General features: G+C 33.3%; 1 protein-coding gene across 2 annotated transcripts in view; it reads right to left on the bottom strand.

Moving 5' to 3' along the window:
• LOC145265355 (gelsolin-like protein 2) overlaps positions 1-13,523 on the bottom strand; it is a 123,917-nt gene that overhangs the window by 25,057 nt on the left and 85,337 nt on the right. For both annotated transcript variants that reach the window (XM_080121127.1, XM_080121128.1), the window contains exons 6-8: positions 10,197-10,268; positions 8,459-8,586; positions 5,380-5,488 (exon numbers count right to left, since the gene is read on the bottom strand). In XM_080121127.1, the coding sequence (XP_079977253.1) occupies positions 5,380-5,488; positions 8,459-8,586; positions 10,197-10,268 (309 nt within the window). The remainder of the gene's footprint in view (positions 1-5,379; positions 5,489-8,458; positions 8,587-10,196; positions 10,269-13,523) is intronic.

The raw sequence follows: 13,523 nt of genomic DNA, 5'->3' as shown, positions 1-13,523 counted from the left end.
AAAGGAAAAGAAAAGGAAAAGAAAAAAAGGAAAAGAAAAGGAAAAGAAAAAAAGGAAAAGAAAAGGAAAAGAAAAAAAGGAAAAGAAAAGGAAAAGAAAAAAAGGAAAAGAAAAGGAAAAGAAAAAAAGGAAAAGAAAAGGAAAAGAAAAAAAGGAAAAGAAAAGGAAAAGAAAAAAAGGAAAAGAAAAGGAAAAGAAAAGGAAAAGAAAAAAAGGAAAAGAAACGGAAAAGAAAAAAAGGAAAAGAAACGGAAAAGAAAAAAAGGAAAAGAAACGGAAAAGAAAAAAAGGAAAAGAAACGGAAAAGAAAAAAAGGAAAAGAAACGGAAAAGAAAAAAAGGAAAAGAAACGGAAAAGAAAAAAAGGAAAAGAAACGGAAAAGAAAAAAAGGAAAAGAAACGGAAAAGAAAAAAAGGAAAAGAAACGGAAAAAAGGAAAAGAAACGGAAAAAAGGAAAAGAAACGGAAAAAAGGAAAAGAAACGGAAAAAAGGAAAAGAAACGGAAAAAAGGAAAAGAAACGGAAAAAAGGAAAAGAAACGGAAAAAAGGAAAAGAAACGGAAAAAAGGAAAAGAAACGGAAAAAAGGAAAAGAAACGGAAAAAAGGAAAAGAAACGGAAAAACGGAAAAGAAACGGAAAAACGGAAAAGAAAAGGAAAAGAAAAGGAAAAGAAAAGGAAAAGAAAAGGAAAAGAAAAGGAAAAGAAAAGGAAAAGAAAAGGAAAAGGAAAGGAAAAGGAAAGGAAAAGGAAAGGAAAAGGAAAGGAAAAGGAAAGGAAAAGGAAAAAAGGAAAAGGAAAAAAGGAAAAGGAAAAAAGGAAAAGGAAAAAAGGAAAAGGAAAAAAGGAAAAGGAAAAAAGGAAAAGGAAAAAAGGAAAAGGAAAAAAGGAAAAGGAAAAAAGGAAAAGGAAAAAAGGAAAAGGAAAAAAGGAAAAGGAAAAAAGGAAAAGGAAAAAAGGAAAAGGAAAAAAGGAAAAGGAAAAAAGGAAAAGGAAAAAAGGAAAAGAAAAAAAAGGAAAAGAAAAAAAAGGAAAAGAAAAAAAAGGAAAAGAAAAAAAAGGAAAAGAAAAAAAAGGAAAAGAAAAAAAAGGAAAAGAAAAAAAAGGAAAAGAAAAAAAAGGAAAAGAAAAAAGTGCCATCATCCAGAATCAAAATCAGCACCCTTATCCATAACTGTATTATTTTACATAGAAATGTTCTTAGAAATAACACGATAATGTGCTTAGAAAAAACATTTAATAGACTTGCCGAGGTCAATGTTTGTTTTCAATTTAGACCCCTCACCAACAACTTTTTCCCCGATTCCAAACCAAATCTAATTCTTTCCATGGATCTTAACTCCGTATAAGTACAGCAAACGAACGTGCAACATGCACAGTAGCAGGAGTTAATTCTTGCGGTTCAAGATTTGAAATCCATTTTCTCCCTGGCTTATCCAATCCCGTGACAGTATATAAAAAGGCGAAATCAGAAACCTTCTCTTCCTCCCTGGCAGCAGACCTCGGTTGGTTGGTTGTTTTACGGCATATCAACCCTTTTCAGGTTATTTAATGCCAAATCCAAAGATTTTGAAGATTTTTTTTTAATAGAATATATTTGTTTTTTTCAAGTCGGTTTCTATTTAATCGATAGTTGGGACCCTAACAGGTACTACCACTCCGGGTCAGAGTGGACCTGGAAGCAATGGCAATTAAAGGGTGGCTCCACACTCCCTACAGCCCACAAGCTGGAGCCTCACCACTGGATATAGTTTAAGGTCATATCCAGGACCAGACCTCGCTTGGGGCGTTTGACCCCAGGCCTAACACAAGTACAACAAGCCAACATTTGCTTCCACGTACGCTTCACACACACTCTTTCCTACCACGAGACACTAACCTTTTGCCTTGTCTTTGTTGCACGCTCCTACACACGTAAACATTGAACACTTGTTTCTTTCAACAGGCTTGTCGGATGTCTAGTCTTCGTCCCCCACATCAGGAACTCTTTTCACGACTATTATAAATACAAGTGCGCACGAACACCGAACTCTAACACGTTTCATTTACACGCTACTAACAAAGATAACAAATAAAGTTGTTTCTAAAATGTTGTCTTCGTTAACTAAATAAGTTTTTAAAAATTGACAGAAGTTTGATAAAAACCTTCCGTACATACAGATGAGGTCAAAAACATGTTAGAGTGCTAAAACGTTTGCATTCTAAATGTTATGCAATTATGCACAATATAGAAACTATGCATAAAGAATTCAGTGTAATAGTTAAATGAAGTCAATCTAAAAAAAGTTTGAATATGCAAATTAGTTTACATTTATTTAGTTGCTTGCATATTCATGACTGAGTATATTAAGTTAGTTCTAATAATTTTTAAAATGTTAAAAGCCTACTTTTTCTATCAATGTAAAATAACTTCATACAAGAAAATACAATAAGAACATCACTGAATCAGACAAGTGAACCTTCAGATGTAAAATAAAGTTGGATAATTTCAATTCAGATTAAAAGCCTATCTAAGAACACTCCCAGAGACAAGATTTGTGAAGAGAATAAAAAAAAAACTGCCCAGCCGATTCAGAGACTATACAAAATGAACTCGCACAAACAAGGTGCCCTTACATATATAATATATATATATAATAATATATAATAATATATAATAAATAATATATAATAATATATAATAATATATAATAATAATATATAATAATATATAATAATAATATATAATAATAATATATAATAATAATATATAATATATAATATATAATAATATATAATAATATATAATAAATAATATATAATAATAATATATAATAATATATAATAATAATATATAATAATAATATATAATATATAATATATAATAAATAATATATAATAATAATATATAATAATATATAATAATAATATATAATAATAATATATAATATATAATATATAATATATAATAATAATAATATATAATAATAATATATAATAATAATATATAATAATAATATATAATAATAATATATAATAATAATATATAATAATATATAATAATATATAATAATAATATATAATAATAATATATAATAATAATATATAATAATAATATATAATAATATATAATAATAATATATAATAATAATATATAATAATAATATATAATAATAATATATAATAATATATAATAATATATAATAATAATATATAATAATAATATATAATAATAATATATAATAATATATAATAATAATATATAATAATAATATATAATAATAATATATAATAATAATAATATATAATAATATATAATAATAATATATAATAATAATAATATATAATAATAATATATAATAATAATAATATATAATAATAATAATATATAATAATAATAATATATAATAATAATAATGTTTTTAGCCAGTTTTCGATATTTGTCGTTTGAAGGGTCGACCTTCAAAATGATACCAATATCGTGAATATCCGTCGCCTCTGTACATACATACAGGTGAGATTTATATTATAGATATATATAACAGTAGTCTAACACCGTAAATATGGGAAATACAAGTTTCAGGTCATGAATTCATAAGTTCAGTCATAACATTACTTTTGGAACGCTCCTCATAAAAATTATCGTATAAATGGAAAAATTTTATTAGATAGCACTTTACAGTTAAAAATACCGTAAAAATAGAAATGGTTTAGTTGTTAGGTGAAAAGTACAGAATGGTTAAAGAGAACCCGCCAATCCACATGTTAAAAATGTGTTTCAAAAGACCATTTCAACATAAACACAAATTTTTAACACCATAAATCTGAAGGGTTTTTCGAATCTGAAATAAAAGTTCAATTATTTTAGATTCTAATTTAATTCTCCAAAAAATTAAAATATTTTAGATTCTAATTTAATTATATCATTTTTCTTAGTTCATTTCTATGGGCAGATTTTTTTTTTTTCATTCAAAAGTATTTTATCGGGTGTGAGAGTGTTAAGTTTTGTATGTGAATGCCTCTGATACGGATGGAAAATCGATTATAAAAAAAAATTAAAATACGATTAAAGGAGGAACAGTTCAAAATTAGCCTCATACAGCCTAACACCACAAGTGCGTTTGAGAAGTTTTATCAGCACACAAGTAGAAGGGCTTGGCATATAAAAAATCAACAGTTTCTTTGATAAGAGGAATGCGTTTGAAATGAATGGGTTTTTAAAACAATTGAACTATGATACTTGACTTGAAAATATTAACTTTAATTCAAGCCATATATATATATATAACTACTTTATTTACTCGCATAAAATTAATATATGAAAGTATAAATTTATGCGTGAACTTTAAGTATTTACTTCAAAAGTGCTCAATACGTAGGTAGAGCTAGTTAATAAGTTATAAAATATATAAGCCTGAAGAGTCCTAGAGTGGATGAAACGCGGAATATTCAGTGTAGCTTAATCGCCATATATATTTTCTAACTTACTATATATATATATATATATATATATATATATATATATATATATATATCTCACACACACACACACAGAGTAAGTTATGAAAATAACTATGACAATTTAAGTTATACAGAATATTCCAGGTTTCATATATAATTTCATAAAAACAACAGTAGGTTTTGTTCTCTACATTGTAGTATATATTGCACTGTAAGCAGATTTGATTAAAAAAAAAAAAAAAAAGGTAAAAGGTAGGTTTCATCAATTTTGATAAAAATTGAGATTTTATCCTTACTAAATCCTGAGAAACATCGGGTCTCCCTTCTAGTTAGATATATTGATCATGGTCCGGACCCTTCAACCTCTCATGGAGCATCGTAGGTTGGTAGCTAACTTACAGGTTGGCAGTTTCTTGCAGCAATAAAACACGTCAACCACCACAGGTTGAGTGGGGTTTATTAGCCATCAGAAAAAAAAAAAAAAAAAAAAAAAAAAAAAAAAAAAAACAAGTTCAGGGTATCAGAATGGTGGTCATTTTGTGGTATATCAAACCTTTTTGGATTATTTAATGTCGAATCCAGTAATTTTGAAAAGGGTTTCATGCTTCAAGTTCTTTATATCAAACGTTTATATAATTGGAATAAAGAAAATTTTGTCAAAGAAAATTTGTTTTTACTTTTGATGTTGCAGAACAGGATTGAGTTTTGCAAAGGAAAAAAGTGTATTCCATTTTTTTGGTCAGAAAGTATCTCCAGATCTTTTAACAGGTATTACCATTCTGGGGCAAAATCGATCTGGAAGCAATGGTAACAGGCGGTGTGTATGTGTGGGGGGGGGGCGACTCCACATTTCCCATAGCCCCCAAATGGAACCTCGCTACTGGATATCCTAAGGTCATACTCAGGATCGTATCTGAAGGACACGAAACAAAAACACTTACCTCAATAACTTCAACATTTTTTCTGGAGCCACAGAAACGCAAGAGTCTGGGTTTGTATTCATCGGGAACAACATGACGGAATCCACTTTCAGCACCACCTTCAAGGATCCTGAAAATCAGAAAATTTTATCTTTACGTTTTGTTTTTGCAATTTCTATTTTTAGTGTTCTAAAAAAAAAAAAAAAAAAAAAAAACTGATTTGAGAGGGCACTTTTTTTTTTTAATGCTAAACAAAAGAAACAGACCAAATATCAAGGTCTCATGTACAATATGAAAAGAAACTGGAATCTTAAGGAGATATCAATCGTACCAGTTATTATAGGTGCCACAGGGCTTATGAAGAAGAACCGGAAGTCCTACCTAACTAATATTCCTGGTGAACCAAGTGCAAAAGAGATCCAGATAATTGCATTAAGAGAATAACGACAATACTAAAAAGAGCTCTCGGTTGGTTTCAATAAAAAGCAGGCCAATGTTGGCAGCTGGTTTGGCTGCCCCATACCCAGCATTATCTTCAAAGGAAGGAAGGAAGGAAAAAAAAAAAAAAAAAAAAAAAAAAAAAAAAAAAAAAATGGAAAAAAGTGTATTATACCGGTTATGATAGGTGCAACGGGCCCAGTGAAAAAGAATCTTAAGTATAAAATCCCCGGAAGTCCAAGCTGTAATGAAATACAGATTGCAGCCATAAAGGGAACATCTATTCTAAAAATAGTTCTTGGATATAAAATCAAATCATAATGTAATCAAGTGTTTGCTCCAGGAAGAGTTCGCTCCCTTGATGTTTTAAAGAACTCCAATAATAAAAAAAAAAAATGTACATATATACACACAGACTTATGAAAATAATTAAAAACTACATGTCAAATATACCGGGGGAACCAAGTGCAATACAAATAATTGCACTCAAAGGAATGGTTTGAATTTTAAAAAGACCTCTTGGTTAGAGTGACTGAAATTGTGAGTGAACGTCTAGCATCCAGTAACAAAACGATTAAAAAATAAAAACACTAAAAAATGTGTGTGTGGTTTGGTTGTTTTGTTTTACGGCATATCAACCCTTTTGAGGTTATTTAATGCCGAATCCGGTCAATTTAGAAAAGGTTTTATTCTTCGAGTTGTTTAGGTGTGCAAATATTTATTCGACCCCCTTTTCAGATTTTGGTTTTGTTGTCCTGTAGTGGATTATTTTTTCATTCCCAACCTTGAATGTTGAGATTTGCAAAGAATATTATATTGCTTGGTGTGCTTTAAGTCAGGAAGCCAGTAGGGAAGTGAGGGAGGATAAGATGGAAGTGGCAAGTCTTGGATTTCTAAATCTGGAATCTTGTTCTTTCTCTTGTATTGTTGTGCCAATTTTGATTCCAGGTTGAGAACACGCTCCCATGGAGAAGGTTGGTTGATTGTTTTATGGTATATCAACCCTTTTCAGGTTATTTAATGCCGAATCTAGTGATTCGGAAGAAAGTTTTTGATAGAATATATTTGTTTTAAGTCGGCTTCTATTTAACTCATAGTTGGGACCCTAACAAGTACTACCACTCCGGGTCAGGACGAACCTGGGAGAAATGGTAATTAAAGGGTGGCTCCACACTCCCCAGAGCCCGCAAGCTGGGGCCTCACCATCGGATATAGTTTGTTGCGGGCCAGGATATAAATACCCTAACTCGCTACAAAAGAAAATAATGAAACGAATGGAATGAAGGAAACAAAAGCTCAGTTGCTGGATAGAATAAACGTGTCGTTTATTTACTGTTGAAAGAATGAATGAATGTTTTAGGTATAACACGTGTTCATGTCCGTGTTCTGGTGTAACCATCGTTTGTTGCGGGACTGGTAGTATAGAAAGAAAAGGAAATGTGTGTTCATCTCACGTTCGGGTCACCATCGTTTGTTCGCGCGTGGGAAGAGAAGTGAGTAATGTAGTGGAAATGGGAATGATAGTCCAGCGTGTAGACAAAGAAAAAGATAGAGGGTTGACATCAATTAAACTGTGCGCCATGTTAGCAGGTCAGCTACGTGGAGGTGTTTTCTGGCACAAGTTGTAGATAGAGAGAGAGAAAGTCAATCCAGTTCATGGAGAGAGAAAACGTATAAAGTGTACGTACTGTCTGTTAGCTTTTTGCCCCACATAGTAGCAGTGGCATGAGTCACGCGCGTGCGTGCGCCTGCCAAAAAGGCACCCTATTGGTCCGTAGACCACTCACCTCGGAAGTGAGTTGGAAAAGAAGGAAGCAGCTTATTGCTCTTGCTTTTATAGTTGTTTCCTGTGGTCTTTTACGCATGTGTGGATTTCCTTTGAAGGGGAAGTGACATTGCCCACGTGTGCGTACGTGTGCGCGTACGCGAGTACATTTCTCTTTTTTTATTTTTCTTCCTTTGAAGATTGTAATGCCGGGTATGGGGCAGCCAAACCAGCTGCCAACATTGCCCCGCTTTTTTATTGAAACCAACCGAGAGCTCTTTTTAGTATCCTCGCTGTTCCCTTAAGTGCAATTGTCTGAATCTCTTTTGCACTTGGTTCACCAGGAATATTAGTTAGGTAGGACTTCAGGTTCTTCTTCATAAGTCCTGTGGCATACGTTAGCGTGTGTGAATATATGTACGTGTGTGGACGTGCGCGCATATGTGTGCCTGTATGTATATGACAGGAAATATGGCTTGAAAGGTGAACGCGTGTTTTTGTGGGAGACTAGAAAAGGCTCGCGCAAGTTGAAGGTTATATCCAGGACCCCTATGGAGAGGGAGCTAAAAATCTATTTTGGTCCTCCAGCTATCTATTCATATTAGATGTATAGACAATGACGAATCCTTGCAAGAATAGACAGTGGAATAATTCTGTAGCTTAATTGCCGTAAATATTTTCAAAACTTACTATACATCTATGTGTGTATGCATTTCTAAATAAGCCTCATGTGCAGATGGTGACTCCAACACTGGTGTCATTAAAAATCTAGCTAGAATATCCGATATTCATTGGGTTCATATCTCATTTTTTTTCCTCTTAGAGTAGAGAAGGAATCAGCAAGGGAGATAATTCATATAAGGGATAATTTTCAGAAAAAAAAAAAAAAAAACTCACATTAATTTTTCGAAATACGACTTGAAAAGTTCACTCTCAGCTCCTTGCACTTCCCGATGTTGGATGGCCTTGTCGTCAAGCAGAGTATCTAATTCAACAGTTTTGTACGCAGCAGTACCATATTCATCCTAAAAAAGAAATAAAAATTATCGGCAAATGTGTAGAGACCATATTTACACTTTTGTGCGAAACAAAAATGCTTAAAATCGTTTCTGCATATATTTTTGCACATACAATGGTCTAAAATAACAGGGGAAAAAAAATTCTCCTTATTGAAAGCCATGTTTAATTTCAGAAGAGTTTCCGATAGGTAGCCGTTCTATACAAGTCCTGGACTTTATTTTGCAAGCAAAGAGCAAATATTCAACCCTTCTTACCTATCTCTTGATAGCTACCATGGTAGGGAACGCATCTAGAGCGCTAAATGTTTGGTTTCAATTCTAGCTGATGGCAGCCAAATTTTTTTTTTTTTTTAACAACTTGAAATCACTTTATATTAGGTACAATATGATAATCAATAGAGAATAAATACAAAAGCTGCATAAATTAAAATATTTATAAGTTTATTTTACGACTTAGTTTTCTTTAACTATAAGCTATCCATACAACATTGGGGTTTTCAAAACTAAGGCAAATAGGCATCACCCATCCTTGCGATAATTAGCTTTCGTTCTTATTAATTCTTTACAACAAGCAGCTACATGCCTTGTCTGGAACAATTTCTCTCCAAAAAGTATTCAAATTGTTCATTTAGTTATTTTGTATATAAAGCTCTGTCTAAGAAGTCATTGAGCACTGTTTTTTAAAAGGCAAAACAAAACTCAAGATGCTAAGATTGGATCATTTCGCTTTCTCAAAGATTTTTTTTTTTTTTTTTTACACTTTTTTCACACAGGAATTACCACTTATTAAGGCCTGGCGGCCACTTGAGGATAAGGGTTAATGGGTATACATTTAGTCAATGTGATTATAGCATAGTAAACATAAGTAGTGGGAATTTTGTAAATTGTATTACTTAGGGGGACGGTGCATTAAGAATTTGTTTACGTTGGACTTGAAGACAATGAGATTGTAGTCAGCTGGAAAGCAGGCAATCGGAAAAAGAGTTCCACATGCGTGCAGTTCTAAGAAAGAAGCTTTGTTCATGGAATCTACATTTAGGTTTAGGCACAGACAAGAGTGGGGGAAATTATTGATAGTGGTTTCAGATAGACGAGTGTTTTTCGTGAAAGTTTAAGCTTTATCCAGATGGTTTTCCTTACCACAGAATTTATTTTTCAGTTTTCTATAAGAACAGTAAAGTTACATTCCAAGATCCAAATATTTATTTCTTAATGCAAAACAGCTCCTCCTGCATGTTACAATTTCAGTATATTTACAGACATGTTTCATTATGCAGAAAAAAAACAGTTCTGTCAATACTGTCTTTTCATGCATATACTCTGCAGAAAAATGAGTAACTCTTTGCTTAAGTAGAAAAATGTATGACAATATAATGCTGCAAAAAAAAAAAAAAGAAAAAAGTTCATAACACTTAACATTGTGTGTATGTCCCAGTAGCTATCGTTCAAATCCATCCAACTAACCAACACCTGGCCTCAACGCTCATGAGCACATTTTATTTCCATACATTGAGCTGCATAGAGTTCCTCATGTAGTGCTCAATCCAAATCTCACGTCATCCACCTCCAATCCAACCACACTTGTGAAGCATTTAGCAAATGATATGGAAACTTACCTGAGAACTGGTCTTTCCGATCCAAAAGTGGACATCATATTTCAGATCCTCGGAGTCTCCCTCTTTATAAGTCTGGGAAAACAAAAATGGTTTAGAGATTATAATCCAGAAATTTTAAGAGGAGGGTTGATAATGTGGACGTTATTCTGAACGCTCAAGTTGTTGATGTAACAGTCATAAATAAAAACTTATTTTTTGTTGCAGAGATGTCCCTGCTAGGTGATTTGGCCACACATTGGTCAATCGGCTTGCAAAGCGTACAGATTTCATTTGTTTTACGAGGAATAAAAACTACTTTAGCCTCTTTGGGAATCCAAGCCGGTCAGCAGATAGAACACTGGAAAAAACAAGGACCATGTTATACTTAGCCAGGAATCAGCCCCACGATATTGGGTTCCGCAGAACACTATACCATTGACAGTCTTCCCCCGAAGATAACGTGACAAATTTTTGACAGTCCATAGAACTCTTCACTTCCCAAATCAAGTAATAAATACACCAGCAACATTCAAAATGCATTTTTTGAGTCGCCCTCAGTCATGGATGGAACAGGAACATGCTACTCCCGGTGAAGTAAATAAAAGGTTCTGTTCGAAATTCCATCCAGATTCTAGAGTTCAATAGAAACATTCATGAAGAATGTGGAGTTTTTTTTTTTTTTTTTTTTTTTTTTACATGGGGATCATCACTTATCAAGGCCCGGAAGCCACTCGAGGATAAGAATTATTTTGTGTACAATAATCAATGGGATAATATCGTAGTAATGGCTGGTATTGGAGATTTGATAAAGTGTCTTACTTAAGGGGGAGATTAATCAGGAATTTGTTTATGTTGGACTTGAAGACATCCAAGTTGTAGCCAGGTGGGAAACAGGCAAACGGAAGAGAATTCCACAGGCGTGCACTTCTCAGAAAAAAGCTTTGTTCATGGAATCTACGTTTTGATTTAGGCAAAGAGTGGGTGAAATCACTGACAGTGGTTTTAGCTAGATGGCGGGTGTTTATCATGAAGGATTGGCGAGGGGGAACCAGCTACATTAACCAAAACGTAGTGAAAAATCACACTGAAGAGAATCGTAGTCCAAATAATATGGATCTCTACCTGAATAAACTTCCAACTGAAATTATTATGAGCACAAACCTTTGTTTTTTGTTTTTTTTTAAATTTATTTATTTTTGTTATTCGAACCTTCAATGTTTTGGTTTTTATTCCAGCTAATGGAACCAAAAGTTCCTGGATATGACCTTAAATTATATTTGATACTGAGGCCCCAGCTTGCGGGCTTTGGGGAGTGTGGAGCCATCCCCTAATTACCATTGCTCCCAGGTCCACTGACCCGGAGTGGTAGTACCCGTTACGGCCCCAACTATGGGTTAAATAGAAACTGACTTTAAAAAAAAAAAAAAAAAAAATTCTATTAAAACTTTTCGGGGGAGAAAAAAAATTATATATATTCTATTAAAAACTTTCAAAGTCACTGGATTCGGCATTAAATAACTTGAAAAGGGTTGATATGCCGTAAAACAAATGGCCAACCAACTAATGGAACCAAAATCATATTTTTAAACTTTTAATCAGTACTGTTAGGTAGAATAGAATATTCAATAGAGAACTGACTCAGTAAGAATACGAATCTGCATGAACTAACATTTTTTATAACTGACAAGGTCCCCACCCCCACTCTCTACTGTTAATCTTAAAAGAGTTGGAGCCAGACCATTAAATTGTTAGGTGAGAGTACAGAATAGTTAATCTTATAATTAACCACAAAAGTTTTGGCAATACATAGTGTCCATCTATATATATAAAAGCCAAAAATCTGTGTGTATGTATGTATGTATGTATGTTTGTTTGTAACGCTAAAACTTTTGACAGACACAACCAGAGTTGACAAATTTGGTATCATATTGAAGCCCAGTCACCTGGATGACAAATATCTGTAAATTACCTACGCTAGGGATAAAACATGAACAATACCAGTCCTAGGGTAGATAAAACAAATAATACATAGAGATGAAAGATTCCTCTCCCCTAAGAATAAAACATATATTCAATATCTGCTTTTATTTTTTCATTGTTTATACGGTCCCGAGCAACGCCGGGTAGCCCTGCTAGTCTATATATATATTAAAGGCAAAATGTGTGTGTCATTTCATGTATGTCTTCAAAAGGCTTTTCGAGCACACGGTCCCGGGGTCGTTACTATCGCTTACAACTGTTTATATAGGTCCTATATCATAATATGTAGGATTTGGGAACGCGGGTCGTCTCTAGATTTATTTACGTCGACTTTTATGAGATTCGCGCTATTTCGCTTTGTGCCCGGTTTGTCCTGCATTTTAGTATAAATACAGTGAAAAAACTGTGTTCTCGGCTTTCGCTCTGCTTTCCCACCATCATCTGGGGAAAGTGAAAACTAAAAATAATGATCCCGCGATGACCTCATTTAGCGTCGTCCTGTCAATCAAACCTCTCTTAGCTTTATAAGCTTTAACTTAACACGCTAATCAATTACTCTCACTCGTGGTCGAGACCGTTAAGTATTGGCATTGGTTTCCACCTCTGCGTCAAAGCTTCCGGGTTCAATCCCTCCTCCCGACCAAACATTTTTTTTTTTATTACTTCGCTTATTCTTTAGTTTACACCCCCCCCCATACACAGGTTTATTTATGCCATTTTTTTACGTTTTGGTTTTGGATTTTTTACATCGTCTTTTTTATAATATTTAAGCAGGATTATTAATTACCCCCCCATACACACACCTACAAATACCCGGGCAACGCAGGGTACCCCCCCCCCCCCGCTAGTCAAATATAAAATAAGGAGCAATATTTTTACAATATTTTTAAATAAATTAAAATTTTTATACCTACAAACACTAGTACTTCACGCTTATGCAAGTATCAGTGTAGGAAGTGATTACTGTTTGCCAAGAGATTCAAACAACCTCAAAGAGGCTTTGTATCTTTCCTATCTTCCAGCGAGTGGCATGTAAACTACGTCCACACCTTGATAGAGCGTCTACCTTTCTCAAGGTAAGAAAGGATTCATGTGTTAATTCTCGCATACAGAATGAAGACACACGTAGGCACAACGAACATACGCAGTGAACACATCATACATGTTCGTACACATCCACGCATGACAATGTTCTCACCTATAAGAGAACTAGCATGGGTGCCCAGTGTTGCCCGGGTGTTTGAAGATGTGTTTTAAAGAAAAAAAAAAAAAAAAAAAAAAAGTTTTTGATGTTGCGCCCACCATCAAACCGGAAGTGATGAAGGTTTAAATTAGAGCTAGTAAATTGAAGAGAGGGGACGACTTTCG

This window comes from Euprymna scolopes, chromosome 40 (genome assembly GCF_053919585.1).
Source record: "Euprymna scolopes isolate OS-2025 chromosome 40, ASM5391958v1, whole genome shotgun sequence".
NCBI lineage: Eukaryota > Metazoa > Mollusca > Cephalopoda > Sepiida > Sepiolidae > Euprymna > Euprymna scolopes.
This window is presented reverse-complemented; position numbering and strand designations above follow the sequence as displayed.